Source organism: Mesocricetus auratus, unplaced genomic scaffold, assembly GCF_017639785.1.
Source record: "Mesocricetus auratus isolate SY011 unplaced genomic scaffold, BCM_Maur_2.0 Super-Scaffold_100033, whole genome shotgun sequence".
Classification (NCBI taxonomy): Eukaryota; Metazoa; Chordata; class Mammalia; order Rodentia; family Cricetidae; genus Mesocricetus; species Mesocricetus auratus.
This window is the reverse complement of record NW_024429213.1, coordinates 13,274,611-13,302,441: the sequence shown is the minus strand read 5'-3', so window position 1 is coordinate 13,302,441 and position 27,831 is coordinate 13,274,611. Positions and strand designations below refer to the sequence as shown.

Sequence of the window (27,831 nt, the reverse complement as noted above, 5' to 3'; positions counted from 1 at the left end):
CTTCAGGTTTTGTAACAACTTAAACTTTATTAAATACACAGCCTGCTATAACTGCCATTTGTGCCCTTCAGTGTCATCCTTGTGATTTCAGGTCCTTCTTAGGGCTACTAAGTTGTCCCTCTTTCCTTCTGGGGTAGAACAGTGGTGTTCCTCGAGCAGGCAGTGAGCAGGGGCAGATCTACAACTGAACATTATAGTCCGTTTAAAAGGATTTGCACTTAAAGAAGCACCTTGCAAAGGATATTCAGGATAGGTTTAAGTGAGGCCACCCTCATCCAAGGTACAGGTTGCAGTGAACTAAGCTGTTCTGTTTGGGACCTCAGAAGGTGAACAGACAGCAGTGTGTTCTGAGACTTAGTGTGAGTGGGGTATGTCTTCCCCGAACTTGTTCTGGTGGGCAGCATTCTTCACGTCTTGGAGATCCTGAGGAAGAAGCAAGGACAAGGTAGGTGAGAGTGGAGGTAGCTCTGTTTTAGCTACAAAGACGCTGTCACCATGATAGGCTTCAACTGCTGCATCTCATAGACTACTCATGCTCCTGCAAATCCTCATGGGGCAGCCATGCAAAAGAGTCTGTGTTCTCCTCTTACCAAATGACAGAAGGGATATGGGGTGGAGGGGACGGTGCTCAGTGGGCATGGCTTAAACAAGCTGCTCAGGCTCACCTGGTGGTGGACATACGCATGACACAGATAACACCAGGTAGACAGGTCAACGCAGCTCAGGACTAGTGGATGCTCTGAGGCCTCATGGTGGTGGACCATATGGCCATTGACATAACGACTGCAGTACACCTGACGTTGAAAAGTGAGTGTCAGACTTACTTGGCTGAAGTTGGCTGCTGAGCCAACCTCTACCCAATTCCTTTCTTTTGCTCCATACCTGATAGCAAGTCAGACACACCCAGTTCTCCTGGCATGTTCCACAGGTCTCACATGGCTGGGACATATCCAGGCCTGCTTCAGGAATGGGGCATACTGCCACCAAATGGGGACACCAGGATAGCGGGGTCACAGCATAAAATACATCCTAGAGTGGGTAGGTAAAACTGAGTAAGGAAAGGATTCCACTTCTCCACATACATCTGGAGGCATGAATGGACAAGAAGCAGCAACCACAACCCCAGGCTCTCCCTGAGCTCACCTGGGCATTAAAATTCCCAAATCCTTGTGTCAGCATCAAGCTGTTCGTGTCCTGACCTCCAGCTGCTTCCGCTAGCAGGCCGGCCTCAGATTCAGGGGCCTCCTAGAAACAGAAGGAAAAGATGTATGTGAGAATGCCAGGACCCCCCACCCCCACTTCTATCCTCTTCCCAGGTGTGGCCGGCTTTACCTGAGCTCCACTTCTTAGTTTCAAACTGCCGAATCTCCCAGTCAGCTGGTCAGGGGCCTGCTGGGCTGTGGCTCCCTGTATAGGGGAAGCTTCTGTGATTTGCTTGTCTGTGCATGAGGCTAGAGGAGTGTGGATTGGCTCAGTTTCTCCCACGGCCTCCTCTGAGGTGGTCTGGTTAGGTACATTGTTTGTGGCTGATGCTGAGGCATGCTGGTTCACAGTGCTTCGTCCCGTGGGCTCATTTGAGGAGGTCTCGGCCAGTGTAGCTGCCCCAACAGCTTGTTCTGAGGGCTGGTCCTGAGCAAGCACCGCCTTAGCTGTCTCTGACTTAGCATTGCCCAGAGGAGATTTTTTTGCAGACACTGCTGCTTTTGGTGTGGTCTCTCCCTTAGGTGACACAGGGTTCTTCATTTTGGGCTGAGAACTGGAGCATTCTTCCTTGTCGTCCATCTCTGGAATGATGGAAAAGATACTTGAGTGTGGACACCACTCCCTTTCCTGCCTCTAATCCACCCTCCCTTCTTTGAATACCCTTATTGTTTTCATTTTCTCTTTTTTTTTCTTTTTTTAGGTTTTTCAAGACAGGGTTTCTCTGTATAGCCTTGGTTGTAGACCAGAGGTTGGCCTTGAACTCACAGAGATCTGCCTGCCTTTGCCTCCCAAGTGATGGGGATTAAAGGGGTGCGCCACCACCGCCCAGCCACTCACTCATCATCCGCAAACTGCGCCAGTATCTGCGATGGACTTGGATGGTCTGAGTGATTGAGGCCAGGGCTCCTGGCTGTGGAGGTCGCAGCAGGGTGAGCGGGGGTGGTGGGTCTCCAAGGAGGGAATGGGTACAGGCAGCCATAGATTCAGAGATAGATGCCAAGTTGTAGCCACCCTTTGTAAAGGAGAGGGAAGGGTAAAATGAGGGTTCATCAGGGAATTTGGAGGGTTAGATATCCTGGTTCTCCTCCTTGTTCCAGAGCACTAAAAGTCTAGACTGCAGGGTGGTACCAGGAACAAATGAGTGTAACACACATTTATACAATGGGCAGTACTCACTGTGCGAGGTGGTTTTGGGGGAATGTAAATTGCACCATGAGGTGAAAGGTAACAATAATAATACTGGTAATAGTATTAATAAATAACAGCTTACATTTATTATTTGCTGTGAGCTACACCCTATTTTAAATATTTTATACAGGCTAACACAATCCTCACAATGACAGATGCTCAATCTATACAGAAAAATGCCCTTATACCATACCTGTCTTCACATTGTCCAGGAACCCTTAGCCTTACATCATAGAAAGCACAGATCTGACCCACACAAATGCACATGGCAGATCCCTCTTGTGACCTGGTACAGGAACAACTAATATTCTCTCTGTCTGACCTCCTAACTTGAACTTTTTCTTCCTTGATAGAAACCTGTTTCTACTCCTTTTACACATAAGGGAACCAAGGTCCAGTGTAGCTAGAAGACTTGTTTGAGGCCACAGCAATTGAAGAAGCAGTGCTGGTATTTGAACCTGGGCTGACAAAATAGTCCATGTTGTTGCCAGTATTGCCAAGGAATTGAGCCTAGGCCCTCGGTTCATGTTAGGCTAATTCTTCCGAACTACCAGCTCTTCGCACTAGTTCATGCTCCTAACGCTAACCTTAACCTTCCATCATCAGTCCTGGGCAAACCTGAGGTGGGCCCTTGTGTAAGCGAGTTCAATCCCCTGTGACTTACTGTCCTCATCTGTGAAAACAGCACCCAAGTTTGCTGAGAGGGTTAATGTCTGAAAGATGTAACAGTATGAAGACAGCTTCTTTACAGTGTGCCCTGTATACCAGGAATGCCTCCACAATGAGCCGGCCCCATCTGTAGATCAGGAAACCCAGGAACAAGGGCTGGGGTACCAGTCACTTAGAAAAGGTCAGTGAATTTACTCTGTCTCTCTAATGTGTTAGGAGCAATTCAGATGTGGTGACGAGTAGAGCCAAATGTTCAACTCTCAATTCTGCCATTATTAAATGTGTAGCCTCACATTAGTAACTGTTCCACTCAATTCCCTGATTTGCTTTCTGGCTTTTGAAACAGGGTTTCATGTAGCCCAGGCTGGCCTCAAACTGGATATGTACCTGAGGATGACCCTGATCCTCCTGCCTCCTCCCAAGTGCTGAGATGGTATGTGCCACTATAACCAGCTTGTCCCTCTGACCTTGAGAGGGACATCAGCTAAACAGACTCTACCCCACAGTGCTGTTCTGACAAGTAAGTTTATAAGACTGACATAGCCAACTCTTCCAAACTGCCCTCCCGCCCTGGGAAGAAGGATCAAGAGAGTTACCTCTAGGATAAGGATAATGCGGCCGTTGGCAAGGCCCATCAGCAGGTGAGTAAGGTGGGCATAACCCTCAGGTGTCACTTGGCAGCCCCCCAGTGGGTCCCCTTGTGCAGCATCAAAGCCAGCGGAAACCAGCACCAGTTCCGGGTTAAACTGCAGTAAGGAGAAGAGACACCCGGAAACCAGCACCAGTTCCGGGTTAAACTGCAGTAAGGAGAAGAGACACCCGGAAACCAGCACCAGTTCCGGGTTAAACTGCAGTAAGGAGAAGAGACACCCGGGCATGAAGGCTTAGGGAGCCAGTAAGTGATGGACACCAGGACAAACGAAGACATGGAAATGCAAGTCAGAACCCAGAGGATATAAGAACAGAGATCTGAAAATATGGAGCAGACAGGGAAACCAGGAGAAACAGACATGGACAGCCTGTCAGAGACAAGGGTACACCTGCCAGAAAGTCAAGCTTTAGGGAGACAGGGGCTGGAGAGATGGCTCAGGGTTAGGAGAGCTGGTTGTTCTTCCAGAGAACTAGGGTTCAATTCCCAGCACCCACATGGCAGACCACAAGTGTAACTTCAGTCCCTGGGGCTCTGATGACCTTTTCTGGCTTCCATGGGCACCAGGCATGTATGTGGTACATCGATATATATGCAGGTAAAACACTCAAACACGTAACATAAATAAAAGTTTTTAAAAAAGGATATTGGAGACATTATAAATTGACAGAAGGGGGTACCAGATAGAGTCATGAGATAGATATGGGTCACAGACACAGGGATACATGGAGACTCAGATGGCAAGAGATAGTGACAAGAGAAATGGAGAGACAGAGACATGTCATCTTTCTCACACACACAACAAGGGTCAAACATGGGACACACATGCACATCATACAGGCTTTTCGACACATAATATACTAATACGAGTGTCATATACTCCCACTCCCTATCTTAGAATCTCATACTGGCAGGACTGCAAATCACACAAGTTACACACATTCTTGTGGGGACAGTAATACACAGCCACCCCTGCACAGGCACAATGTGCATACAGTCACCACAGCTATAATGGTTATGCACTCTGTTCATGCCCACAGGGGCAATCACTTGCACACAGTTGGACATAAAACATACTTTCTCCCACCTGTTTATAGTCACATGCATGCAAATCCAGGAGCATACAAGTCCAGACTTGCAGAGTCGCGCCCTCATGCAGTCACACACACATGCACGCACGCACGCACCCCACATAGACACCTGACCCAGTCTATGGACATGGACATGGATGATGATCTCACCATAGCCTCTCACATTGAGAAGGTGTCTCTCAAGCTATCAGAAAACAGCAGTATTCAATGGCATACAGTATCACACCCATCACATACAGAAAGATAACGACAGCCATTGTGTGACATTACACACATGTATCCAATCTCCTGCCTCCCTTGTACACACAGTTTCACAGAGACAGTATCTCTTACGGATACCCTTACAACCATGCACTAACCAATGGCAGACATACCCAGGAGGCACACATAGCCAAGACAGCTGCTCACATATAAAATGTCATACAGAGAGGCCATTCACATGCAGCCATCTGTGAATGGTCAGACACATAGATACACAAGGCCATCACTGCCATCTCTGTCCCAATAGTCATCAAATGACCTTGTAGTCAAGCACATGCTGAGGAGGCAGATCTGTGCTGCCACCTACACAGATGTCACATACTGACCAGACCCTTACCTCATAGGCAATGGGAAGTACCAGACGATGCCAGGCAGTCAGGTAGTCAGCATCTCCCACACGGGGGCCATTCCAGGGTACATTGACAGTGAAGCCTATACCGGCAGCTCGGCCTACTTGGCTACTGGCACCCTCATCCCCCATGGGGAAGAAAGTGCCATGGTCATACCGGTGCAGGGACACATATAACACACTGCCAGGGAGAGGACAGGATGAGAAAGGAGCTACAATATGTTAGGGGCTACAAACATCCCTGCAAGGATAGTTCAGCACACCCTCCCACCCCACATTCTTTTTTTTTTTTTTTTTTTTTTTTGGTTTTTACGAGACAGGGTTTCTCTGTATTATTTAGGAGGCTATCGGTCCAGCCCGGCCTCGAACTCACAGAGATCCGCCTGCCTCTGCCTCCCGAGTGCTGGGATTAAAGGCGTGCGCCACCACCGCCCGGCTTCCACCCCACATTCTTGCCCAAAGTCCCATCCCTCACCTGGGGTCATCTTCAAACATGTGCTGAGTCCCATTACCATGATGAACGTCCCAATCCACGATCAGGATCCTGGGGAGGGAAAGAGCTCCTTTTAGCAGCCTGGGACATTTAGCTCTAGGAGAAGGAGGGCTCTGGCTAGCTAGACTCCTGGGGTCTTCGGGAGCATTTGTTGCTGGGTAGCAGGGCCATGGGTATCTTGTGAAAGCACTGGCCATCATTTTAAGACTGAAGGCCCAACCTTGGTTTCCTAGGGCTTTACTCTGGGCCTAAACAAGTACTTGAGGCTAGGTTCTAGTCTCTTCTGAGGACTGACTAGGGAATAAGGCTCTGGGCCTGGTTGGCTAATGTCACATGCCAAACCCTAAGTCTTTTGGAGTAAGTACCGGGAGCCTGGGCTTGAGTTCTGTTGGAATGACCTGTTAGGGATCAGGAATGTATAATACCCTGGATCCTAGTTTACCAAGCGTCTAGATGAAATGACCTGGTGATACTTATATAACCGTCCTGTCTCTTTTGCAGCCAAGTGCTGCCCAGTGAACCTTTGCTTGTTTCTATGAAAGCTCCTGGGGCCGGACCATGGATCTGCATGAATGGGGGCAGGAGTAGTGTTCAGGTCCCTTCAAAGGTCAGGTTTGAGGGGGTCTCTGGGGGAGCCCTTACCGCAGGGCACGCCCAGCAATGGCTTGGGCATGGCGAGCAGCCACAGCTACAGAGTTGAAAAAGCAGAAACCACAGGCAGCATCTGGTTCTGCGTGGTGTCCTGGAGGACGCACTATGGCAACGCCATTCAACACCTGCGGAGAGGAGCAGGGAGGAAGGCTGGCTCTCTGGCCCTCACCTGGTGTTCTTTCCTTCCCTGTGGCCCGTCTCCTCTACCAGTCACGTGGGCAGCCACTCTGGGGTGCTCCTCCCAGCGCAGACTCTCCCACTGCCTCTGGCCACCTACGTAAGAGCAGGTGGCCCTCTCTTTCTATTTCCTCAGGACCTCATCTCTCCTGTCAAACTGCACTGGCACCCACAGAAGACGCACCTCTCCCGAAAGCACAGCTTCCACCAGGCAGCAGGCAGCCCCCGTGGCAAGCTGCGCACAGGCAAAGGTGCTGGGGCAGATGTAGATGGAGTCAAAGTTGGCACCTTCACGGTGCAGCTCCCGGGTTTTCATCTTTTCTGTGGCCCGGACACGCTCCACATACTCGGCACTGGAGACACAGAGGAACAACTAGCCACAAGCATAACCCCAGGAAAGAGCTTGGACCTCTCTAGGTGGGCAGCAGCTCCACCCACCTTGGAGGAGAGCCCCAGGCTCTACCCCTAGAGCGTCCCTATAGCCTGCACCTGGCCTAGCCCTGGCACAGGGTCTGACCTGTGGCAGGTAAGAAGCTCAGCATCCATGGCAGGCCGCACAGGTAGGATGAGGCAGCGGGCTGCGAGGCCAAGCTCCTCCAGGTGGCACATGATCCGTAAGATGCGCTGAGGTGTCTCAGGGTGGTGACTAGTAATGGGGAAAACCAGAGCCAGGAGTTTAGTGACCGAGATGAGCCACCCAGCGCTTATCCCAGCCCTCTGACTGCATACTTGTCCCATAGGTTGCAGTGACTCATCATCTTTTCGTCATAGACCAGTCCGGTGCGATCCTGCAGCACCGGCCATGTATCCATTGGCAGTCCAGCAGCCTCCCAGCGGTCTTCCTCGTCTTCCTCTTCTACCTTGTCTTCCTCTACTTCATCTTCCTCCTGGGGCTGGACTATAAAGAGGGGCTCATATCACCCTACTTGCTGAATCTGGATCCCATCATATTTCCAGACAAATGTGGTCCAAACATAAGGCCTAAAACCCACACAGCCGTCCCCACCAAGGCATCCCAGGAAAGCAAGAGGGGATCTGGAAGGGAATATTGCCAATAGCTTATTCCATGTCTAATGCTGGTCGTGCCCATCCCTCATCTCCTACCTGATCTCGCGAGAATCTCCCAGAAGGGTTCAAGGGCTTCTAGCGTGCAGGAGATCGAAGTCTGGGCGCTGGGGGTGGGTGAGGGAAGCAGAAATGTGATGAAATGGGCCCCGGGCAGGCAATAAAGGCTCTCCTTTCCCAGTTTCCCCAGACCTACCTTGCACAAGGTACACCAGGGGACTCCAGCATGGGACAAGGGTCTCCAAGAAGGGTGTGGAGTGACGCACTGACGCCCTTAGCTAGGGCGTGGAGGTTATAGCCACCCTGGGGAAGCAGTTGTTGGGGGAGGCAAGCGGAGGGCCAGACGTTACCAGGGAAGGATACTGATAACAGTAACGATATTTGGGTACACACTATATGTCAAGCAACAAGAAATTTAGAGGATGACTTCCTTTAATTCACTGGACAATGATGTAAAGTGATTAGTAGAGGCACCAAGGATTATGAAGTGGTAAGGTCGAGCAAGGAATAACTTTACAAAAAAAGCACATTAAAAATTTTTGGAGACTCAATTAACTTTATGATCGTGAATGTTTTGCCTGCATGTGTGTATGTGCATCATACATGTGCCTGTTAGATCCCCTGGAACTGGAGTGATGGATAGTTGCTGGCCACAATACTGGGAATTGAACTCAGGTCCTCTGCAAGAGCAACAAATGCTCTCAGTCACTAGGCATCTCTTTGGCCCCCAGGAACTTTTTTTTAAAGGAAATCTTATTTTTTTAAGATTTATTTATTTATGATGTGTACAGTGTTCTGTCTGCATGCATGCCTGCAGGCCAGACAAGGGCATCAGATCTCATTATAGAGGATTGTGAACCGCCATGTGGGTGCTGGGATTTGAACCCAGGTCCTCTGGAAGAGCAACTAGTGCTCACCCGCTGAGCCATCTCTCCAGCCCCCCCCCCTCAAGGAACTTATTATATACATGAGAGTTCTTGTTTTGCTTTTAGAGGTTCTGAGAATGGAAGCCCTTATATTCTACCTTTTAACTTCATCCCCAAGGCCCAAAAGATCTGTTCTTGAGTCTCCAAGTGGGCCAGTGAGTTGGATCGGAGGATAAGAGGGCCTGCCACCAAGCCTGATAACCTGAGTTCAATTCCCCAAAAGAATCTACATGGTGAAAGGAGAGAACCAACTCCCAGAGTTGTCTTCTGACCACACACATCACGGTACATGTGCATAGTGTATGTACATGTACATACAAACAATGAATAAACAAATATAAAAATTCTAAGTCCTTTAGGATCTACAGAGTTAGATAAAAGTGAGTTACTCACCTCCAGAGACATAATCAACTTGCCTCCTGCCAGACCCATGAGGAAATGGGTTAGGTGGGCAAACCCTGCTGGAGTGGCAGCCATCTCTCCCTGCAGGAACACAAAGCTCAGTACTCCCCTTTGCCTGCCTCCCCTCTGCATTCCCCAGAGAACCAGCCTTACCTTGGGGTCTCCTCGGAGGGCATCAAACCCAGCAGCCACCAGGACCAGCTGAGGCTGAAACTGAGGAAGGGAACAGACCATGTGAGAACACCCGCCTTCACAGGTCGGCCCTCAGTGCTGCCCCTCACCCCCCAAATTTCCTGGATCTCCAAGAAAGACCTCAAAGGCAACTGGCAGCAGGATGTGCAGAAAAGCGGCAATATAGTCAGCATCCCGCATCCCCACCTGCAGACACGGGAACATGACAGACAGTCAATCACCTTTCTTGAGTCTGTGGGAGGGCGGGGCCAGGCTCACTCTAGGTGGGAAGACACTGACCTGGTTCCAAGGTACATTGATGGTGCATCCCTGGCCTTGGCCAGAACCTGTAGTGGACCAGTTAGAAGCCTTAAGGTGGGGCCAGAACCGACCGTGCTCATAGCGGTGGATGGAGAAATAGAGGACACTAGAGGCAGAGAAAAGAAATGTTGCGGGGTTGCAGAGCATGTGTTAACACAATCCCCAGCATAGGAAAAAAAATAAGGAAATTGAAGAGTCGAACTTAAGCCTCCAACCTACAGCTGCAGGGGTTTATTCAACAAAGTGTTTTTACCTAACTACTCAATTCATTCTCTCACCAAGTTTTTCCAATTCTCAATCTGTACTTTCGTTTTGTTTTTCGAGACAGGGTTTCTCTGTGGCTTTGGAAGCTGTTCTGCCACTAGCTCTCGTAGACCAGGCTGGCCTCGAACTCACAAAGATCTGCCTGCCTCTGCCTCCCAAGTTGTGGGATTAAAGGCGTGCGCCACCAACGCCTGGCTTCAATTTACACTCTTAATTCTTCCCTTCCATTCATTTACCAACTTATTCATTTCCCCATTCATTAATGCCCCCTTCACCCATTTTTCCTACAGATTGGCTAATATCCCACCAGAACTTGTCAGTAAATATTGTTGCCTCTTCAGTGTCCATCTAATTTTAGACTCAAGTCTAAGGTTTCAAGAGCTACAGAGTCAACCCAAGAACCTTGGAAATGATGACCCTATGAGAAACTCTAGGTCATGTCTTCTCATCACTTCCCGAGGTAATAACAACACTGAATACTGGAGGTCCATGGGGGTCTTGGGGGAACTTATTGGCAGAAGCTGGCTAGGGCTGTAATGAGCCTCCAGTCCATTCTGGGGAACTTAGTAATTCCAACTGAAAGAAGTGGAGAGATGCAGAGGGCCAGGAATGAGGGCAGATGGGGCTTGGTTTTGTGTGTAGAGCTAAAGTAAAAGATGCTATTTAAGGCTGCCATAAAGTCAATGAGGACATCCCTTTTTCCTTTATAGGTCACAAATCCACCTCTATTATCTACCTCTTGTATTTCATAGGCGAGAAAGTGCCCACAGGGCTGAGAGGGACCAACACACAAACTGATACTGAAAAGCCACAATATGCAAGCTCTGACTAAAAAGATAAAATCTGTACCTTTGGACTGAGGACATATGTACATGTTCTGGGTGAAAAGACAAGATGAACAGATTCTACCTAAAGGGTATAATAATTAGGTTGAGACTACAGAGTCCAACAGAAAGCACACAGAGAGTTTTGGGGGGGTTAATTCTGCTTGGGGAAAACAAAATGAGTTATCTATCATTTATATGTCCATCTGTCTATACAGTTACCACCTGTCTGATCAACTACACCCTGTCTTGTTCCAGGAGTATGAGGCAGCATCCTCCCCTTTTTTATGGGAAATGAAAAACAGTGGTGACCAAAGAATCTAGACAGGCTCAAGAGAGACATCTTCATATATGTTGATAATATACAAAGCTGTGGGATTTAAAAGACACAAAAATGATACTTAAAAGTGAGGAAAAGTATCTAGGAATTGGACAATGAAATCCCCATAAAAAGCTTTAGCCCTGAAATGACAATCACTGAGCCTGCATTGCATAGTTCTATGCTAGACCCTCTGCATATATCTTATGGTTGTTTAGCTTGGTGTTCTTGTGGGACTTCTAACACTGGGCGTGGGGTTGTCTCTAACTCTTTTGCCTGCTCCTGGAACCCTTTTCCTCCTACTGAGTTGCCTTGTCCAGTCTGGGTTTGTGCCTGGTCTTATTGTAACTTGTTTGGCTGATATCCCTGGGAGGCCTGCTCTTTTCTAAAGGGAAATACAAGTGTAAAAGATCTGGGGAAGGGGGGAGTTGTGTGTGTGGGAGCAGGATGGAGAGGAGTGGTGGGAGGGGAAACTGAAGTAGGGATATAATATATGAGAGAACAACAACAAAACAGCTCTGGTCTTTGAGTGGGCAGAGGATGATTTTTTTTTGTTTGGGTTTTGATACAGGGTCTCTATTATGTAGCCCTGGCTGTTCTGGAACTTGCTATGTAGACCAGCCTGGCCTTGAACACACAGAGAATCACCATGCCCAGTCTGGATTATTGTTTTGTTTGTTTAAGTGTGTTATTTTAAATTTCTAATGCTGACAGTTAAATATTGGCTTCAAACTTTAAGCAAAGTAATGAGTACAGGAAAACTACATTGGAGAATAAGAATTTTTCTCAGGGAATAAATAAGCAAAGACTTGAAGAAACCCAACTCCACAAGCGCTTTCAGTCAGAACAGAAAAACTAACACTTATCAAGTGTGGTGGCACACGCTGTAATCCCAGCACTTGGGAGGCAGAGAAAGGCAGATGTCTGTGAGTTCAAGGCCAGCCTGGTCTACAGAGTGAGTTTCAGGACAGCCAAGACTATATAGAAAAACCTTGTCTCAAAAAACAAACAAATAAACAAAAAACTAGTACTCAAGGAAACTAGGTTTATAGAGTAAACAGAAGATGATTTTATTTTTTATTGGTTGATTTTGTGTGTGTGGTGCTATGTATAGAATTGAGGGCTTTACACAGCCCAGTAGATGTGTGTACGTGTGTTCATATGTACGTGTGATATATAAAAGTCAAAGGACAACCTTGGGTGTTACTACGCCAGAACCTTGTTTTTTGTGATAGGGTCTTTTATTGACTTGGAGCTCATCAAGTAGGTGAGGTTTGCTGGTCAGTGAGCCCCATGATCTGCCTGTCTCTGCCACTCCAGTACTTGGGATTGTAAGTGTGTACCACCATTCTGGGCTTTTGAAAAATGCAGGTTCTGGGGTTCAAACTCAGGTCCTCATTAGCAATTTACTGACTGAACCATCTATCTTCCCAGACTCCAAAAGGATGTTTTACAATAAGTTCAACAAACTTCAAGTACGACAATGGACTAATAGAATAGGTTTACTCTTTACCTTTCTGATATCACATGCAAAGGATAGTAAAGGTGCCAGCTATATATAATTCTAGCACTCAGGAGGCTGAGGCAGGAGGATTGAGATTTTAAGGATAATTTAGGGTACATAATGACCCCCTGCCCCAAAAAAGCTTATTAAAGTCTTTCTCATTTTCTCGGACATGATACTGAGGTTAATGCTTTTTTTTAATGCTGAGGATGGAACCCAAACCCAAAAGTGTAGAAACAGTTCTACCACTGAGCCACACCTCCAATGAGTAATACCTTTTCTAAAAAAATAATCCCTAATTTTAAAAGATGCATTCTAGAATTCATGCAGAAATAAAACAGGAGTAGAGTAGTGGCTATAGATAGGGATGAAAAAATGGCCAATGGATTTATTAATGTTGAAGCATTTAAGCCAGGAAGCCACAAATAAGCAGAATAAAGAACACAAGTGGAAGAAATTTAAAAAGATAAAAACAGAAAAATTGCCGGGTGTTGGTGGCGCATGCCTTTAATCCCATCACTCGGGAGGCAGAGGCAGGTGGATCTCTGTGAGTTCGAGGCCAGCCTGGTCTACAGAGCGAGTTCCAGGACAGCCTCCAAAGCCACAGAGAAACCCTGTCTCGAAAAACCAAAAAAAACCAGAAAAATTAGTTAAGTATTAAAATAGTAGCGATGACAGAGCCAGAGATTAGATTAGGAAAATAAGTGAATAGCTGGAGAGATGGCTCAGTGGTTAAGAACACTGACTGCTCTTCCAGAGGACTTGGGTTCAATTCCCAGCATCCACATGGCAGCTCACAACTGTCTGTAACTCCAGTTCCAGGGGCTCTGACTCCTGCTTCTTACATCTGCAGAGTCATGCACACCCATGGCATACATATATGCACTTCAGCATACACACATACACATAAATATAAAATTAATTAAATAAAGGATGTACACCCTCTACTCCCCAAAAAAGAGGTATTCTTTTTTTCCCTGGTATTTGCAAAATCCAACCTAATGCCCCTGGCTCTTTTCCCACAGTCCCTAAACTTGAGATCTGTATCAGCAGACATCCTGTTTCCATTCTAGGGAAATGCTTTTTAGGAACACTGATCTACAAATAGCGAGGCACAGTAATCTCATGATGGCCTCAAGAACAGCCCTTCAATTTAAGGTATAAATAGCCAAAAGAAGACATTTGAGGAAAAGCACCGATGCAAAGAGAAAAACCAAGAAGATAATTCAGTTAGCCTCAGAATGAAGAGACATAACAACATGGAATGGAAGAAAACTTAAGGTACTTCTGATTCTTTTTGTTGTTTATTTTTCTTTGTGTAGTCCTGGCTGTCCTGGAACTCACTCTGTAGACCAGGCTGGCCTCAAACTCACAAACTCTACTTGCCTCTGTCTCCTGTGTATGCCACCACTGCCCAGCTCTAATTCTTATTCTATAAAAACAAGCTTAGGAATGAGAGGGTATAAAAACAAGAAAGAAAGAATGTCTAGCTAGAGAGGGTACCATCATGTCTTAGCACTTGGTACGCTGAGGAAGGAGGATCTCAAGTTGGAGGCCAGCCTGAACTACAGAGAATAAGATTGAAGCCAGTTTGAGTTACACAGTAAGACCCTGTCTCAAAAGAAAAAAAAATCAGAGTACATAATTCAGCGAGAGGACTTACAAACAGAATTACGGCCATCTGTCAGGACACTGAGCAAAAGTCAAAAGAGATAGAAAAACAGGAAATGAGCCTAGCAGGAGGAGAGATGTCAGCAGCTGAGGGCATTTTTTGCTCTTCCAAGAGGACCTGCATTTGATTCTCAGCACACATGGCAGCTTACAACTGTCTGTAAAGCAAGTTCCAAGGAATCCAATGCCCTGTTTTGGCTTCTGAGGGCACTAGACATGCACATAGTGCACACACAAGTGCAGACAAAACAGCCATTTTTAAAAAAGATTTATTTTTAAAAAGCGACACAGGGCTGGGGATGTAGATCAGTTGGTAGAATGCTTGCCTAGCATTCATGAAGCCCTAAGTTAGATCTCCAGTGTCATATAAACCAGACTTGATGGCACATTGTATAATCCCAGCACTCAGGAGGTGGAGGCAGGAGGATCAAGAGTACACAGTAAAAAAAAAAAGAATCCAGACTATCCTTTAGGATTGGAAAACTATATGAATCATCCCAGACAGCTACATACTTGCCCTGGCCCTGGGGTGCCAAAGGGAGATACCTCCTGTACCCACTTAAAACAGAGTTAGAGATCAGTCTGAGCTAGAGACCAGGTCTCAAAAATGGAAACAAAATCCCATAAAGGATCAAGCCAGGAGGCTTAACAGCTCATAGGAGCCTGATAGAAGAGAGAAAATAAGTAATTATCAAAGATCTAATATAAGAACGTGTGCAAAGAGAGCAGGTGTAGGGCTGCAGATGTAAAATGTCAGCCCACTGCTAAAGAGAAGTAAACAGGACATGCAGCTCATATGGGATAACACATGGAAAAAAGAGAAGAGTCTAAACACTTCAGACAGCAAAACAGATAACTTGGAAAGAAGTGAAAAAGACAACTGTCATCAGCACCAAATGCTAGAAAATAGTAAAGCAATGTTTAAAGAACAAAGCATCTAGATGGGACCAAGGGCCACAAGCGCACAAGCAGATTCTATGGAATCAGTTAGATGGAAGGCCAGAGAAAACAACTACTATTTACAATCTAATACTCCTAGTGGCAAGGACTTATCATTTTCTACAGAAAGGATAAACTGGAGTAAAGTTTGGCAGCATACACCAGACCTTAAAGCATGTTGATCAGTCTGACTAAGAAATCCACTATTAGAAATTCATTATACCGATATACATAAAGATGCAAGTTAAATATTTATAATATTATTCATAGCAGAATTATCTAGAATAGCAAAAACTAGGAAGCATCTTAAATGTCCCAGGATTAAATGACCAGAAGTACAACAACGTAATGAAACACTCTACAGTCTTTACAAGGAATAAGACGTTTTTATAGAATCAACATGGTAAATGTGTTCCCAATAAAGTTGCCAATGAGAGCCGGGCGTTGGTAGCACATGCCTTTAATCCCAGCACTCGGGAGGCAGAGGCAGGAGGATTTCTGTGAGTTCGAGGCCAGGCTGGACTGACAGCCTCCAAAACAACACAGAGAAACCCTGTCTCGTAAAACCAAAAAAAAAAGAGTTGCCAATGAGCATATGGAAATTATCCCATTGATAGTATATTATTAATAATGGTGAATATTTACATATACATAAAAATCTATGAGGCTAAAACCTAAACTGTCAATTTAGTTTTATTTTGTTTATGCGTGTGGGTATGTGCATGCTATGGTACATATATGGAAGTCAGAGGACAACTTGCAGGACTTGGTTCTCTCTCCTTCTACCATATGGGTGCTGGGGATCAAAGTCAGGTTGTCAGGCAAGTACCTTTACCTGCTGAGACATCTTGCTAGCCCCTATTTAACTTTAAAGAATAGTTTGAAGTACTGTCATAATTAAAAATAAAGTTTTTATAGAGAAAAACGATTTTAATCAAACAGAAAGGTAAACTCTAGGCATCTATTATCTTTCTGCCTAAAACAGTGGTGACAAACTTTTGAAACAAGGCAGTTTCCCCACACTTGTGACACCGCTCCAGTTACCAAAGAAAACTTTAGTCAAATTGTTAAACATGAAAATAGAAGTCTGAGAGCCATAAAAAGTGTATAAAATCCCCCCAAATGTGTCAAGGTTGTCTTTTTTCTACAAAATAGCACCAGTAATTAGAGTAAAAGGTGTTAAACCACTGCGAAGCATTTCTGAAATGCAGCTTTTCTCATCTCCAGTGATGCCCTAAAAAAGAATGCCCCTTAAAAAGATAATACAGCATAGGTTAAAAGGGTTTTAAAAATCTCCAGAAGATTGTGGCTTCTCCATCATCTCTTAGATAAGGGAAAATAATGTGCTTCTGGCCCTCGCTTCTCATAAAGTGTTAGAGGACCATACTTATCTGGGGACCTGAGCTGGTGGGGAAGGGAAGTCCATCATTTGGAGAGAGGGCGTGGCAAATAGTTTTAGCTAAGCTCCCTCCTCCTTCATGTCCCTCACACACAGAAGAGGGGCCACACCTCCTTTCTGAGCTCAAAACATTCTATTCCAGTCTTCTTGAGGATTAGCTACACGGGCCCCTGCCCAGGGAAATAGCCCTGAATGTGATGATGACATCATCCCTGCTGACATCATCATCCTGGAAAATGCTACAAGACCAACAGGACTCCAGCCCTTGTACCAAACAAGGGGAAGGTGCCAGTAAGCCTTACATCATAAACATCAACTTTTCATATTCCACTATCCATAGGGAAAATTTAAAAAAATTCTGGCCCCTTGACCTTGTTCATCTGAGCCCACACTGACATTAGCATCCTCTAGCAAAAGTGGAGACAGGCTATTTAAAAACAAAGTCAAGTGATTTTGCAGCATTACCCTGAGTACTGGGAGAGCCGTCGTTTTGGTATCTCAGCCATCACCTCTGACTGATTAACCCAGGAGGGGAAAGAAGCCATCTTACTATCTACTTCAAGTTTTAAGGTTTCAGGATAAGAAAACATGAGCACCATATCGGGCTACTCTAAGCAGCCAGTTCTGAGTTGTGCACATGGTGGAAGCACCTTGGCTCCCTGCAGGGGCCAGGAGGCTCTGCTCCCACCGAGCAGGAGAAAGCTGAGGTACACACAGTGAGGGGAGGCCCCAACAGGTGAGCTAAGAAAAGGGAGAGGTGAGGCGCCTTCAGGAAGGGGTGACTCTGGAGACCTGGCTCAGTCCTGGGTAGAACTATTCACACGCAAAGTAGTCCTTCACGGGGGTGGGGGGGGCAAAGAGATGTCTGATGACTGGCACACTCCAGGACCTTCCCAGCAGCTTCTGGCGGGCACCACAAAAATAAAGTTTTAATTTGAGGTCTTCTCCAGCTTGGGGGTAAATTGCTGGACAAGATCTCCAAATACTTCCAAGTCAAATCCCACCTCTTGCATTTCTCTGCATGACATGTAACCTGTAAGGGTCAGTTTCACCGTCTGTAAAATGGGAACTCCACAGTTCTTACTTCAGAGTAATTAGGAGACAGCAGACAACCGGGAAGCAGTACATTTCCTCGTTCCAAGCTAACTCAATGAATGTGAATGCCTTTCACTCCTTCCTAACTCCTATGGCTATTCCTGATAGAAGTTAGGAGCCTGGTATTTAGAGTGGGTCTTGGGATATACCTGGGGTCCTGGTCGAAGATGAACTGTGTTCCTTGGCCATGGTGCACATCCCAATCCACGATAAGGACCCTGTGAGCAGGAGAGAGGGGAGTTCTGTGCAAGGGAATCAAGTGAAATATAGAGGCGCAGCCAGGACCTCAGTACCCCCATTCCACGCTACCCCCATTCCATCTGTCATTTGCTGCTGACCTCTGAATGCGGTGCTTCTTTTGAGCATAACGGGCAGCCACAGCCACATGGTTGAACATGCAATACCCATCCATAAGACTGTGCTGGGCGTGGTGTCCTGGAGGCCTAATCAGGAAAGGGAAGGTTACAGATTTGGGAGTCTCCCTCCCATACTCCCAATTCTTCTGGCATAGATTCTACAAATCTGCCAGCAACCGAAGAACTGTAGCTTTTGAAGCTTCAAATCCCAATCCAATGTTCTGTCATCAAAGGAGATTTAAACATAACCTTTAAAATGTACAAGTGCCAGGTGGTGACACACACCTTTAATCCCAGGACTCTGGAGGAAGAGGCAGGCAGATTTCTGGGAGTTTGAGGCTGGCCTGATCTACAGAGAGCTAGTTCTAGGACAACCAGGGCTACACAGAGAAACCCTGTCTGGGCAGAAAGAAATAACAACTATGTAATACAGTGAAATTGTGTCTCAAAAAAAAACCAAAAAAAAAAAAAAGAAAGAAAGGGAGGAAGGGAGGAAGGAAGGAAGGAAGGAAGAAAGAAGGAAGGAAGGAACCCATGTACCCACTTGGCACTATGGTACATGCCTGTAATACAAGCACTCAAAGACTTTGAAGCAGGACGATCTATAGTTCAAGGCCAGCCTGGGATATATAGCAAGCTCCTGTTAAAAAAAAAAAGAGGGCCGGGCAGCGGTGGCACACATCTTTAGTCCCAGCACTCAGGAGGCAGAAGCAGGGGGATCTCTGTGAGTTCGAGACCAGCCTGGTCTACAAGAGCTAGTTTCAGGACAGCCTCCAAAAGCCACAGAGAAATCCTGTCTTGAAAAACAAACAACAACAAAATAGAAAATGAAGTTGTCCACACATACTTTCTTATACCCAGTCATTTTGCTACATGGGCTTAGCTGAAACCTATGCAGTAAAAAGTGATATATTCATAATTGCCACTGTTGTTTGCTATGGTGTTTGTTTGAAGCAGCAAATGACAGAATCAAAATGCCCACCAGCATGGGAATGACAAACTTAAAAATTATATTTCACAATGGCATTTCACTCAGCTATAACCCATATACTATTAAGAGAAAGCTTTCAAAAATGTCTAAGTTTCAAAAAATGCACAGAAGCTGGGTGGTGGCGGCGGCTCACCCCTTTAATCCCAGCACTCAGGAGGCAGGGGCAGGTGGATCTCTGAATTTGAGGCCAGTCTGGTCTACAGAGCGAGTTCTAGGTCAGTCATGACTACACAGACAAACCCTGTCTCAAAAAAACAAGAAAAGGGTGCAGTCTGGAAGGGAGTGCATCACGTGATTAAAAGGGGACTGAGAAGGACAAAGGTTGTCTTCTGCATTTGATCAGTTCTAGGAAGTCAGCTGTGACGACACGTTCTATGATTTTCCACGGCAACAACAAAATAGCAACGGCTTTGACTAAAATTTGAGATGTCATGGTTCATTGGCTGCATGTGGATTTTAAGATGTTCCAGATAGAAAAGAAATATATTCCTGCAAGTCAATGGGCTATGATAGTTATTACTAATAAGACTATCTGTGAGAGGACATGGGAGTTACTAGTTACAATGACTACCTTTCAGGAGCCCATCCACAAGGAAAGGAGAGAGGAGAGGATTTTTATTGAACCTCACTTTGTGCCATTTGACTCTTCCAACCACATGAAGACACAGTATCCAAGTTAACACATTTTACATTTGAAGGAAGGATTTTTTTTGAGAATGTATCTTATGTAGCTCAGGCTGGCCACAAATTCACTGTATAGCTCTAGCTAGCTTTGAGTTCCTAACCCTTCAACATCTACCTCCAAAGTACTGGTATTATAGACATGCACCTCCATATACCAATAGGTAGAAAGATTTTCTTTTAATGTAAGAAGCTGCTGGGCAGTGGTGGCAAACACCTTTAATCCTAGCACTCAGGAGGATAGAGGCAGGCAGATCTCTAAGGTTGAGGTCAGCCTGGTCTACAGAGTGAATTCCAGAACAGCTAGGGCTACACAGAGAAACCCTGTCTCAAAAAAACCAAACCAAATAAAATAAAATAAAAATGTAAGAAACCAAATGCTTGAGAGTCCTACCTGATGACGGCCATGCCATTCCGAATCTCAGCCCCCAGGACCGCATCTACCAGCCTGAGAACAGAGCCTGTGGCCAGGCAGGCACATGAATATGAGTTCTGGAGACAGTGGAGAGGCAAAGAGAAAGAATGAGAAAGGGCCGTCCTATCTATTTAGCTCCTTTTTCCTACAGTGAGGTTGGCATGGATATGGGAGATCCCAGAGTAGCTGCTGCACCCTGACCCCAGTTCTTTTTCTCATGCATACCGGATGCAGATAAACTGAGTCATAGGTGCCTGCTAGTATGCGAAGTTCTCCTTCATTCATGTACTGCGTTGTTTCCATCAGGTCAATGTATTCCAGGCTGCGGACACAAGATGGGGATAGGATTCAGAGTCCTGGTCCCTCCCCTGCCACACCTACAAAGCAGGCCTTTGACCAAATGAGGTCTCCACAGTCAACCTAGGGGATCAGCTGGGATGTAGGCCACAGTCCCTACTTTTTCTCTAGCCTGCCCCCCCATCTCCAGTTATACATTTTGTTCCCTGCAACAGCCCTCCCAAATCCTACTTCTAGGCCTCTGGTTATACTATTAACAGTTCTGTTCCTCCCTTTCCTTGGCTCTTCTTTTCACTGGACTCACCCCCTCACCCCCCCACTGCCTTTTTGCCTCTTGGAGCTCAGCTCAGATACTCTCTGCCAAGCTAGGTTTCTGTGAACCACACTGTACCAGGCATGCCTCTTCCTTTAGGTTCCTACAGCCCCCGAGGAGCCTCCTGACCACTCCGCCAGGCACTCGCTGTCCGTTAACAAACTAGACTATAACACTAGCCCATCACAGGTTTAGGATCTGCAAGATGCTGTCAGGTACCTGACACGCATATTGACCCTTCTGATGAACTTAGATTTCTTTTCTTTAGGGGAGTGGGAGGCTTTTTCAGACAGGGTCTCATGTAACCCAGGCTGAATCTGCCATGTAGCTGACGACTGTCTTGAATTCCCAATTCTCTTGTCTTCACGTCCCAAGTGACGGGATTATAGGTGTCTATCATCAGACCTGGCTGCGACTTAGCTTTCAGAGCAATGACAGATTCAGAGAGGCTCAAGGACTTGCCCAAGGCTGGCCACAGAGTCTACGGTATTCTTTCCTAAAGCATTCAGTCTGTCCTGGTGGGGCCAGGGCATCCTCCTCCCCGCCCTACCAAGCTCCCCAGTTTTCACCTGTGGACCAACATCAGCTCTTCCTTCTCAGCAAACCGGGCCTGGAGAGACACGAGGAATAAAGGGCTGGAGCTCAGGCCATGCCTAGGTCCTGCCAGTTCCCTGCCCACCACCCGAACACTGGTGGCTTGAGGTTCACCTGAAAGGACACACAACGGTCCAAGAGGTTCTCCAGGATCAGCTGCTCTTTGATGGCAAGGAGCCGCTCTGGGCATTCAGGGAAGCTGGGGAGGTGGAGATGCAGTCACACATACAGACAAGCAAGACCCCGGGGAGCAAACCTGCTCTAGTAACATCGCCCACCCCCATGGCTGCTCACTCCTTACCTGTGATAGCGGCCTTTCCTCTTGTTATTCCCGAAGCCTTATTCTTTCGTCCCCACTACCATTTATGCCACCAGAAACTCCAGTCTCAGCTGTCTGTCTCATCACCTTGTCCAGACTCCCTCCCTCACTCACCCGCCCAACAGCCCCTTCTGTATACAGTAGCCAGTGGTGAAAATTCTACTGCTCAAGCCCTTTTGTAGCTCCTACTCTATTCACCGTTGAAACCAAAATACTTATGACACCTAGAAGGCCCTAAAAAATCTGTCATCTTTTTTCTGACCCTAATTTTTCTTTCTTTCTTTTTTTTGAGACAGGGTTTCTCTGTGTAGCTTTGGAGGCTGTCCTGGAACTCGCTCTGTAGACCAGGCTGGTCTTGAACTCACAGAGACCCACCTGCCTCTGCCTCCCAGTGCTGGGATTAAAGGGGTGCGCCACTCGCTGGCCAGCCTGCCCCTACTTCTTATCACATGCCTCCTTTCACTTTGTTTCACCTGCAGTGGTCTCCTTGGCCTTCAACTGAACACATGCCTTTCAGGCAGGACCGTGGACTTCAATGTCTTTTGCCTAGAGCACTCTTTTCCACAGCGACTCCATGGCTTACTCCCTTAATGTCCCCTGGTTTTTATTCACATCTCAGCAATGCCTTCCCTGGCTGTTGTATTAAAAAAAAGGAAGCACCCCTTCCACTCAAGCTTAGCTCTGACAGTCTTCCTGATGACTTTTGAAGGCAGTCTGGTTTACTGCTGCATCCCTAGCTCCAACATATGCAGACAGACCGTAAACGGAACCCTTTGACATCCGTCTTAGGTCAGCATGCTTGAGATAGCTACTATATTTGTAAACATCAGTGTAATGATTAACAGACAATGGCAGAGGCTAGTAAAATATCTAAGGTCAGATGGGAGAAAGGTAGTGGCCAGTGAGAGGCTTTTGTGAGAGTCTCAATGGTTGGGAAAGTTGAAAGAGGGGTCAGTCAAGGGTAAAGGCCCATAGCTAGAGGGTGCCTGGCATGCTGGAAGAACAGCCAGGAGACCAGCGTGTGAAGTGAACTGAAGCAAAGGAGGAAAGGACTGGCTGAATAGGTCACTAAGGGTGATGTGGAGCCAAGTCACGTGGAACTGTGGAGGCCAGGATAAAGAATTCAGACTTTACCTTAAGAGCTCTGCCCTTGAAGGGTTTTAAGAAAGGCTTCACTGTGAGACAAAAGGAACGAGCAGGTTCTTTTAAAAGGTAGAGCAGATGAGAAGTATGTTTCAGCATAAATGTCTCTTCCTCAACAAAGGCTCTGGGACTCTGCATGCTAGCTACTCCAGGGCCGTCTAATAAACACCTCTAGCCAAGTGTAGGCGCTCATGCCTATAATCTCAGCACTCAGGAGGCTAAGGCAGGAAGATCATCAAAGGGTTGAGGCTGGCTTAGGCTAAATAGTGAGTTCCAGGACAGCCTAGGCTATGGAGTCAGATTTTGTCTCAAAACAAAAGCAAAAACACATGAATTCCTAGTCACTTGGCCCCCATTAAAACCTTCATACTGCTGTTGGCTGTTTAATGATCTCCCCTCATAGTCACCAATCAGCTGAGCAGGGACGTCTCTATTTTGTTCAAATATATCACCAACTCTTGGCACACGGTAGACACTTGATATATGTGTTGGTTTAAAAGAGAACCCTTTCAAGAATGACCCTCCAGTTCCCTAAATCATCTGCTTCCAGACTACAGGCTAGAATAAGAAAAGACTCACTCCTGCTTGGGGGAGAGGGGACAGATGTGTAATGTTCTACTTTGGGAACAATCTGGAGGTCCCAGCCTCACCTGTCATCCCAAAGGCAGTGGAAGTCATTTAGTTGTTCATCAAACACCAATCCAGTACCAAACGATACTCTTGGCTCCGGGTTCAGATCCTGCAGGGGAAAAGAAACACAGATTCATTCAGAGCCCCAATCACAGAAAACACTGCATAGTGTCTAGGGTGGGGAAACCATTGCTTTGTTTGGTAAAGAAGGCCAAACTGCAGCCAGGCATCTCTCACCAGCCCTTTAAGCCCCACGACCAGGTCGTCTTCAACTGCTTGGCTGAGCTTCTTCATTTTGCCTTTCTTCTTTACCTCTGCTAGATTGGGGCTGGAGTGCAGTGCAGTACCCTTCTTAACACCTCGCTTCTGCCAATCAGAGAGAAGGATCAGAGTCTGGACATGGCTGGCTGGCTTTCCCTCCCCCCTCATCAGGGCCAGTCTGGGGCCTCACCAAGGTGGCGCTGGAGTCTTGAGGGGACGACTGGGGATTGTGCCTACTCCTTCGCTGTTTGGTAGAAGAATCTTGGCCGGTGGAGGTCATGGCTGAAGAGCCTTCGCTCCTGGCACGGCTCTAACAGGGGTGTGGTTGGCAGTGAAGACCCTGGAGTGTCCAGAGGACCCCCACATCCTTGCCCCTTTCTTGGCCCCGCCCCTATTCTAGATCGCATCCTTCACGCTGTTCCATTCCTGTGCACTCTAAACCCCGCCCCTCAAGGCCATCTTCTGCCAGAGGAAACCTGGTCTCGTCCGTCCGTTCCCCTGGACCTCGATGCTTTTTAAACGATTCTCCTTCTTCATCTTGCATTTGCACTCAACAAGGTAACCCCAGGCTCAATCCGGCTCTCCTAAGACTTGCCCTTTCCAATCACCGCTTCCCACCCGTCTACTTCCCACACCCTTTCATACCTCTAATCCTCGCCCGGAACGCTTGGCTTCTGCAACCTGCCCTCTTCAGCCTATCTTTCAGGTTAGTCACCGACCCTTCGAGTCCGCCAGGCCAAGCTGCGGCAGCCTCGGCACCACCCTTAAAGACTCACTTAACCCCACCTCCTATAGGGCCGAACCCGCACCTTCCACACCCTCTGATCTCGCCCGGATCCTTTCACTGTGCCCCCGCTGCTCAGGGGACTGCCCCTTTCGATAAGAATCCATCAGACCCCACCCCCTTCTCTGATGCCGAACGTTTAACCAAGCTCCCTCCGCCAATTCTAAGCCTCCGCCCCCTTCCCACCCGGCCATCGACGTTAGCCAATCCTTCCCCCCCACTACTCACTGAGCGCTGCCCCTTTCTCAAACTCCGCCTTTGGCTCGCACCGCCAAATTCCCGGCGACCTGTGTGGCCCCGGGCACCTGATTCCTTCTTTTTCATTGGGCTGACCGTTTTAATTTGCCCGCCCACGTCCAGCCCACAGCACGGATCCCCAACTCCTTTGGCGCACACCACACCTCTCGCGAGCTCACCCAACTGACGAGCGGGTAATACTGCGCCTGCGTAAAGCGTGACTCAACGGTTCGAGACCCGGATCTGTGCCTTGCGCTACCCCCCACCTTCCCCCCTCCCGACTGCCATTCACTGCCCTCGTTCGTTGTTCTGATTGCTATGGCTGCCATTCTCAATTCCAGGCCAGTCATCTTAGGAGCCCTACCGACCGGCATCGGTTGTACTGTGCAGTGATTCGAGAGCAAATCAAAGAAGCTAGGGCGTCTCGAGGATTCCTGCGCTGCGCTTGGCGATGACGTAGCTAGGACAGGCAGGTGACTGGTCCGAGATAACGGCAAATAATGGACTATAGACTAATAAGGACTATGGCTACTGGCAGCCAGAATGAGAGTGGGATACGTGTTAAGAATTTTCTGAGTTAGTCACTACGATGGTACTCAAGCATCTCCAAATGTTAGTTATTAACATTCTGCGAAAATGGGTAGGGGCGCGGAAGGATTCGCTAAGTGGCACACGTTGCCAGAAAGCCACATTTCTGTGATATAGTTCGCATTGTTAAGATGCTTTGCAGAGGGACTTAGACATATGATCTTGGACAAGTCACAGCTCTTCCCTCAGTTTCCTTATCTGGAAAACTGTGATGCTTGCACCAAGACCAGAATGGACTTGGGAGGGGTGTTTTCCTGGATGGCAGCTCAACCTACCTGCCCCCTCCACTGAGTAATCAAAGTAATAGCAGATGGTGGACTGAAGAGGGAAAATTGTCCCTGTGACTCTTTAGGACTCCCACCCTGTGTCTATGTATCAGTCCCACTGGAGGACAATTTGTCCTCCTGATCTCCCCTTCTCTCCCCTTCCCTTTTCCTGCTGGGCTGTATGCTGAAGCTGGAAGGAAACCTTCTGGAGTTCTGCATCACTGACTAGAAAATAGATTGACAGTCCCAAAATCCAGTAGCCAGACCCTCCGACCCTCTTGCAAATGCCACTTTCAGTCACCTGCATTGCCTTAAGGGTTATGGGTCTAAATCTACACACACTAAAAATATATAATGATACATAATAAAGAAATTCTGGGGTGTGATACCTACAGAGCAATATATTAAACAGTGAAGTCTCATTTCCTGTACAACAGGAGTCAGTATATTTTATAAAGGGCTAGGTTGCAAATAAAGGCATTGCGGACACATGTAATTTTTTTTTAAGACAGGGTTTCTCTGTATAACAACCCTGGCTGTCCTGGAATTTGTTCTGTAGACTAGACCAGCCTCGAACTCACAGAGATCCACCTGCCTCTACCTCCTGAGTGCTGGGTTTAATGGTATGTGCCACCATGCCCAGCATATTTTATTTATTTTGCCTGTCTGTTTGCCAGTGCCTAAGAAGGCCAGAAAGGGGCATTGGATCCTCCAAGAGCTGACGTTACCAGTGTTTGAGCCATTTGATGTTGGTGCTAGGATCCAAACACTCAGCCAGCTCTCTACCTCAATAACCATTTAAAAACCTGGTTCTCCACATGTGGGTCACGACCTCTTTGCCAAACCTCTGTCTCTAAAAATATTTACATTACAATCCATAGCTGTAGCAAAATTACAGTTATGGATTGACAACAAAAATGATTTTATGTTTGGGGCGCCACAACATTAGGAACTGTATTAAAAGGAAGATTGAGAACTGCTGACTTAAAACTATAAAAATCAGCCCACAGTATGGCTTTTAATGATCTCTGCTGCAGAGTTCTTGGTTTCCTTCATCTGGCTGATTTCTTTTACAGAATGAAGGCAAATATGCTGGATAGATTTATGTCAACTTGACACGAGCTGAAGTCATCTGAGAGGAGGGAAGCTCAATCAGGAAAATGCCTTCATCAAGCTGGGCATGGTAGCATATGCCTTCAACCCCAATACTGTCTGTCTGTATATTGTGACAGACATGACCATGTTGTTTGGGGAGGATTGTAGAAGGACTTTGCAACTTGGGGCAAGGAAAGCCATTAGTGTTCAGTGCTTGCTGAGCTGTCCTGTAGGAGCTTGGAAAATAAGAATGTTGTGTTGAGGGAAATGCAAAAGACGGAGGCCTGGTGTGTGGAGTTTCGGAGGGAAGGTTTTTATTTTTTATTTATTTATTTTTTGAGACATGGTTTCTCTGTGTAGCCCTGACTGTTCAGAGGGAAGTTTAAAGACTCTATCTGGGCCATTTGTTATTTTGAATTGAGATCCTGTGGTTCTGGTCAGCTTGAGCTGAAGAATCAGCTGTGATTAACAAGATACCAGAACTACTAAGGTGAAACCGTGGCTTTGCTGGGCTACTCAAGGCTGGCCAGCTGGAGGTGAGGAACTAGAGGTGTGGGAAGTGTTTCTTCAGAGCCAGCACACAGAAGCTGTGGTCAAGGTTGTACCTTGTGCTTACAGCTGAACTTGATAGCGTAAGCATCACTCAGGTGGTACTGGTTTTGAAGGCATGATGGTGTCATGGAGAGCAGCTGAGGCTTGGCACTGTGAGAGGCCGGGAGAGGCCATTGGTGAAGGTGCAGCCTCAGCGGCAGTTGAAGGCCCAGGACTGAAGGGATCGTGTCAAGAAGCTGAGGCCTAGCACCATGAGGAGAGGCTAGGAGAGGCTACTGGTGAAAGTGCAGCCCAGTAGCAGCAAGGGACCCCAGCATTTTGGAGATGCCGGTGCCATGGGATGACCACCAAGAACAGCAGCGGAGTGGAGTGGAGCCAGCCAGAGCCTAGAAGACTGTGTGCCCTGCAGAGGGCGGAGCCAGAGGAATGACCCGAGCTCCTTGGAGGAACACACAGGATCGTGAGTGAATTCCAGACATTGGACATTGTGTTATTTACACTTTTGGAGTTTGATTTTACGTTGATTTAATTGTGACCATGCCCTGGTTCTTCCCCCCTTGAATTAAAGTATTTAACTTACTTTTGATTTTACAGGAGCTCACAATTGATAGACTTTGAATTTTAAAAGGCTTTGAATTTTAAGAGAGATTGGCTATTTTAAAGAGACTAAATTTTTTG

At 47.0% G+C, this 27,831-nt stretch overlaps 1 protein-coding gene and 1 long non-coding RNA gene across 9 annotated transcripts in view; one reads left to right on the top strand and one right to left on the bottom strand.

The window, feature by feature from the left end:
- Positions 1–7: 7 nt before the first annotated feature.
- Positions 8–25,035, bottom strand: Hdac6 (histone deacetylase 6). Of its 8 annotated transcripts, none has more exons than XM_040733789.1 (29): positions 25,017–25,035; positions 23,822–23,941; positions 23,608–23,736; positions 23,391–23,479; positions 21,393–21,477; positions 21,254–21,294; positions 20,300–20,396; positions 20,054–20,151; positions 17,970–18,074; positions 17,781–17,849; positions 9,596–9,722; positions 9,437–9,502; positions 9,278–9,337; positions 9,116–9,205; positions 7,993–8,099; positions 7,836–7,903; positions 7,461–7,629; positions 7,249–7,377; positions 6,916–7,084; positions 6,546–6,679; positions 5,886–5,954; positions 5,399–5,591; positions 3,657–3,806; positions 2,041–2,215; positions 1,333–1,784; positions 1,144–1,245; positions 883–1,029; positions 666–794; positions 8–423 (listed from the first exon to the last, which is right to left on the bottom strand). In XM_040733789.1, exons 2-29 carry the CDS (start codon positions 23,909–23,911, stop codon positions 355–357), a joined length of 3,408 nt encoding a protein of 1,135 aa, XP_040589723.1. In that variant the 5' UTR covers positions 23,912–23,941; positions 25,017–25,035; the 3' UTR covers positions 8–354. The 8 variants fall into 8 exon arrangements, with proteins under 8 accessions (XP_040589723.1, XP_012979955.1, XP_012979954.1 ...); XM_013124501.3 differs by lacking the exon at positions 25,017–25,035 and adding an exon at positions 24,644–24,863 and having other exon boundaries at positions 23,608–23,733; XM_013124500.3 differs by lacking the exon at positions 25,017–25,035 and adding an exon at positions 24,644–24,861.
- LOC121135265 overlaps positions 23,961–27,831 on the top strand; it is a 90,564-nt gene continuing 86,693 nt past the window's right edge. Inside the window, exons 1-2 of the long non-coding RNA XR_005872459.1 lie at positions 23,961–24,189; positions 24,994–27,613. This is a non-coding gene — a long non-coding RNA (uncharacterized LOC121135265). The remainder of the gene's footprint in view (positions 24,190–24,993; positions 27,614–27,831) is intronic.

Bases quoted from the DNA above. Each gene is read 5' to 3' on its own strand.
- Hdac6 (XM_013124500.3), bottom strand. From the start codon at position 24,739: ATGAAAAAGAAGGAATCAGGTGCCCGGGGCCACACAGGTCGCCGGGAA. The intron at 18,075-20,053 runs GTAGGACTCTCA...TTTCCTGATTAG, and splicing joins AATGGCATGGCCGTCATCAG to GCCTCCAGGACACCACGCCC. The intron at 17,850-17,969 runs GTCAGCAGCAAA...TCCTGCTCACAG, and splicing joins AAGAAGCACCGCATTCAGAG to GGTCCTTATCGTGGATTGGG.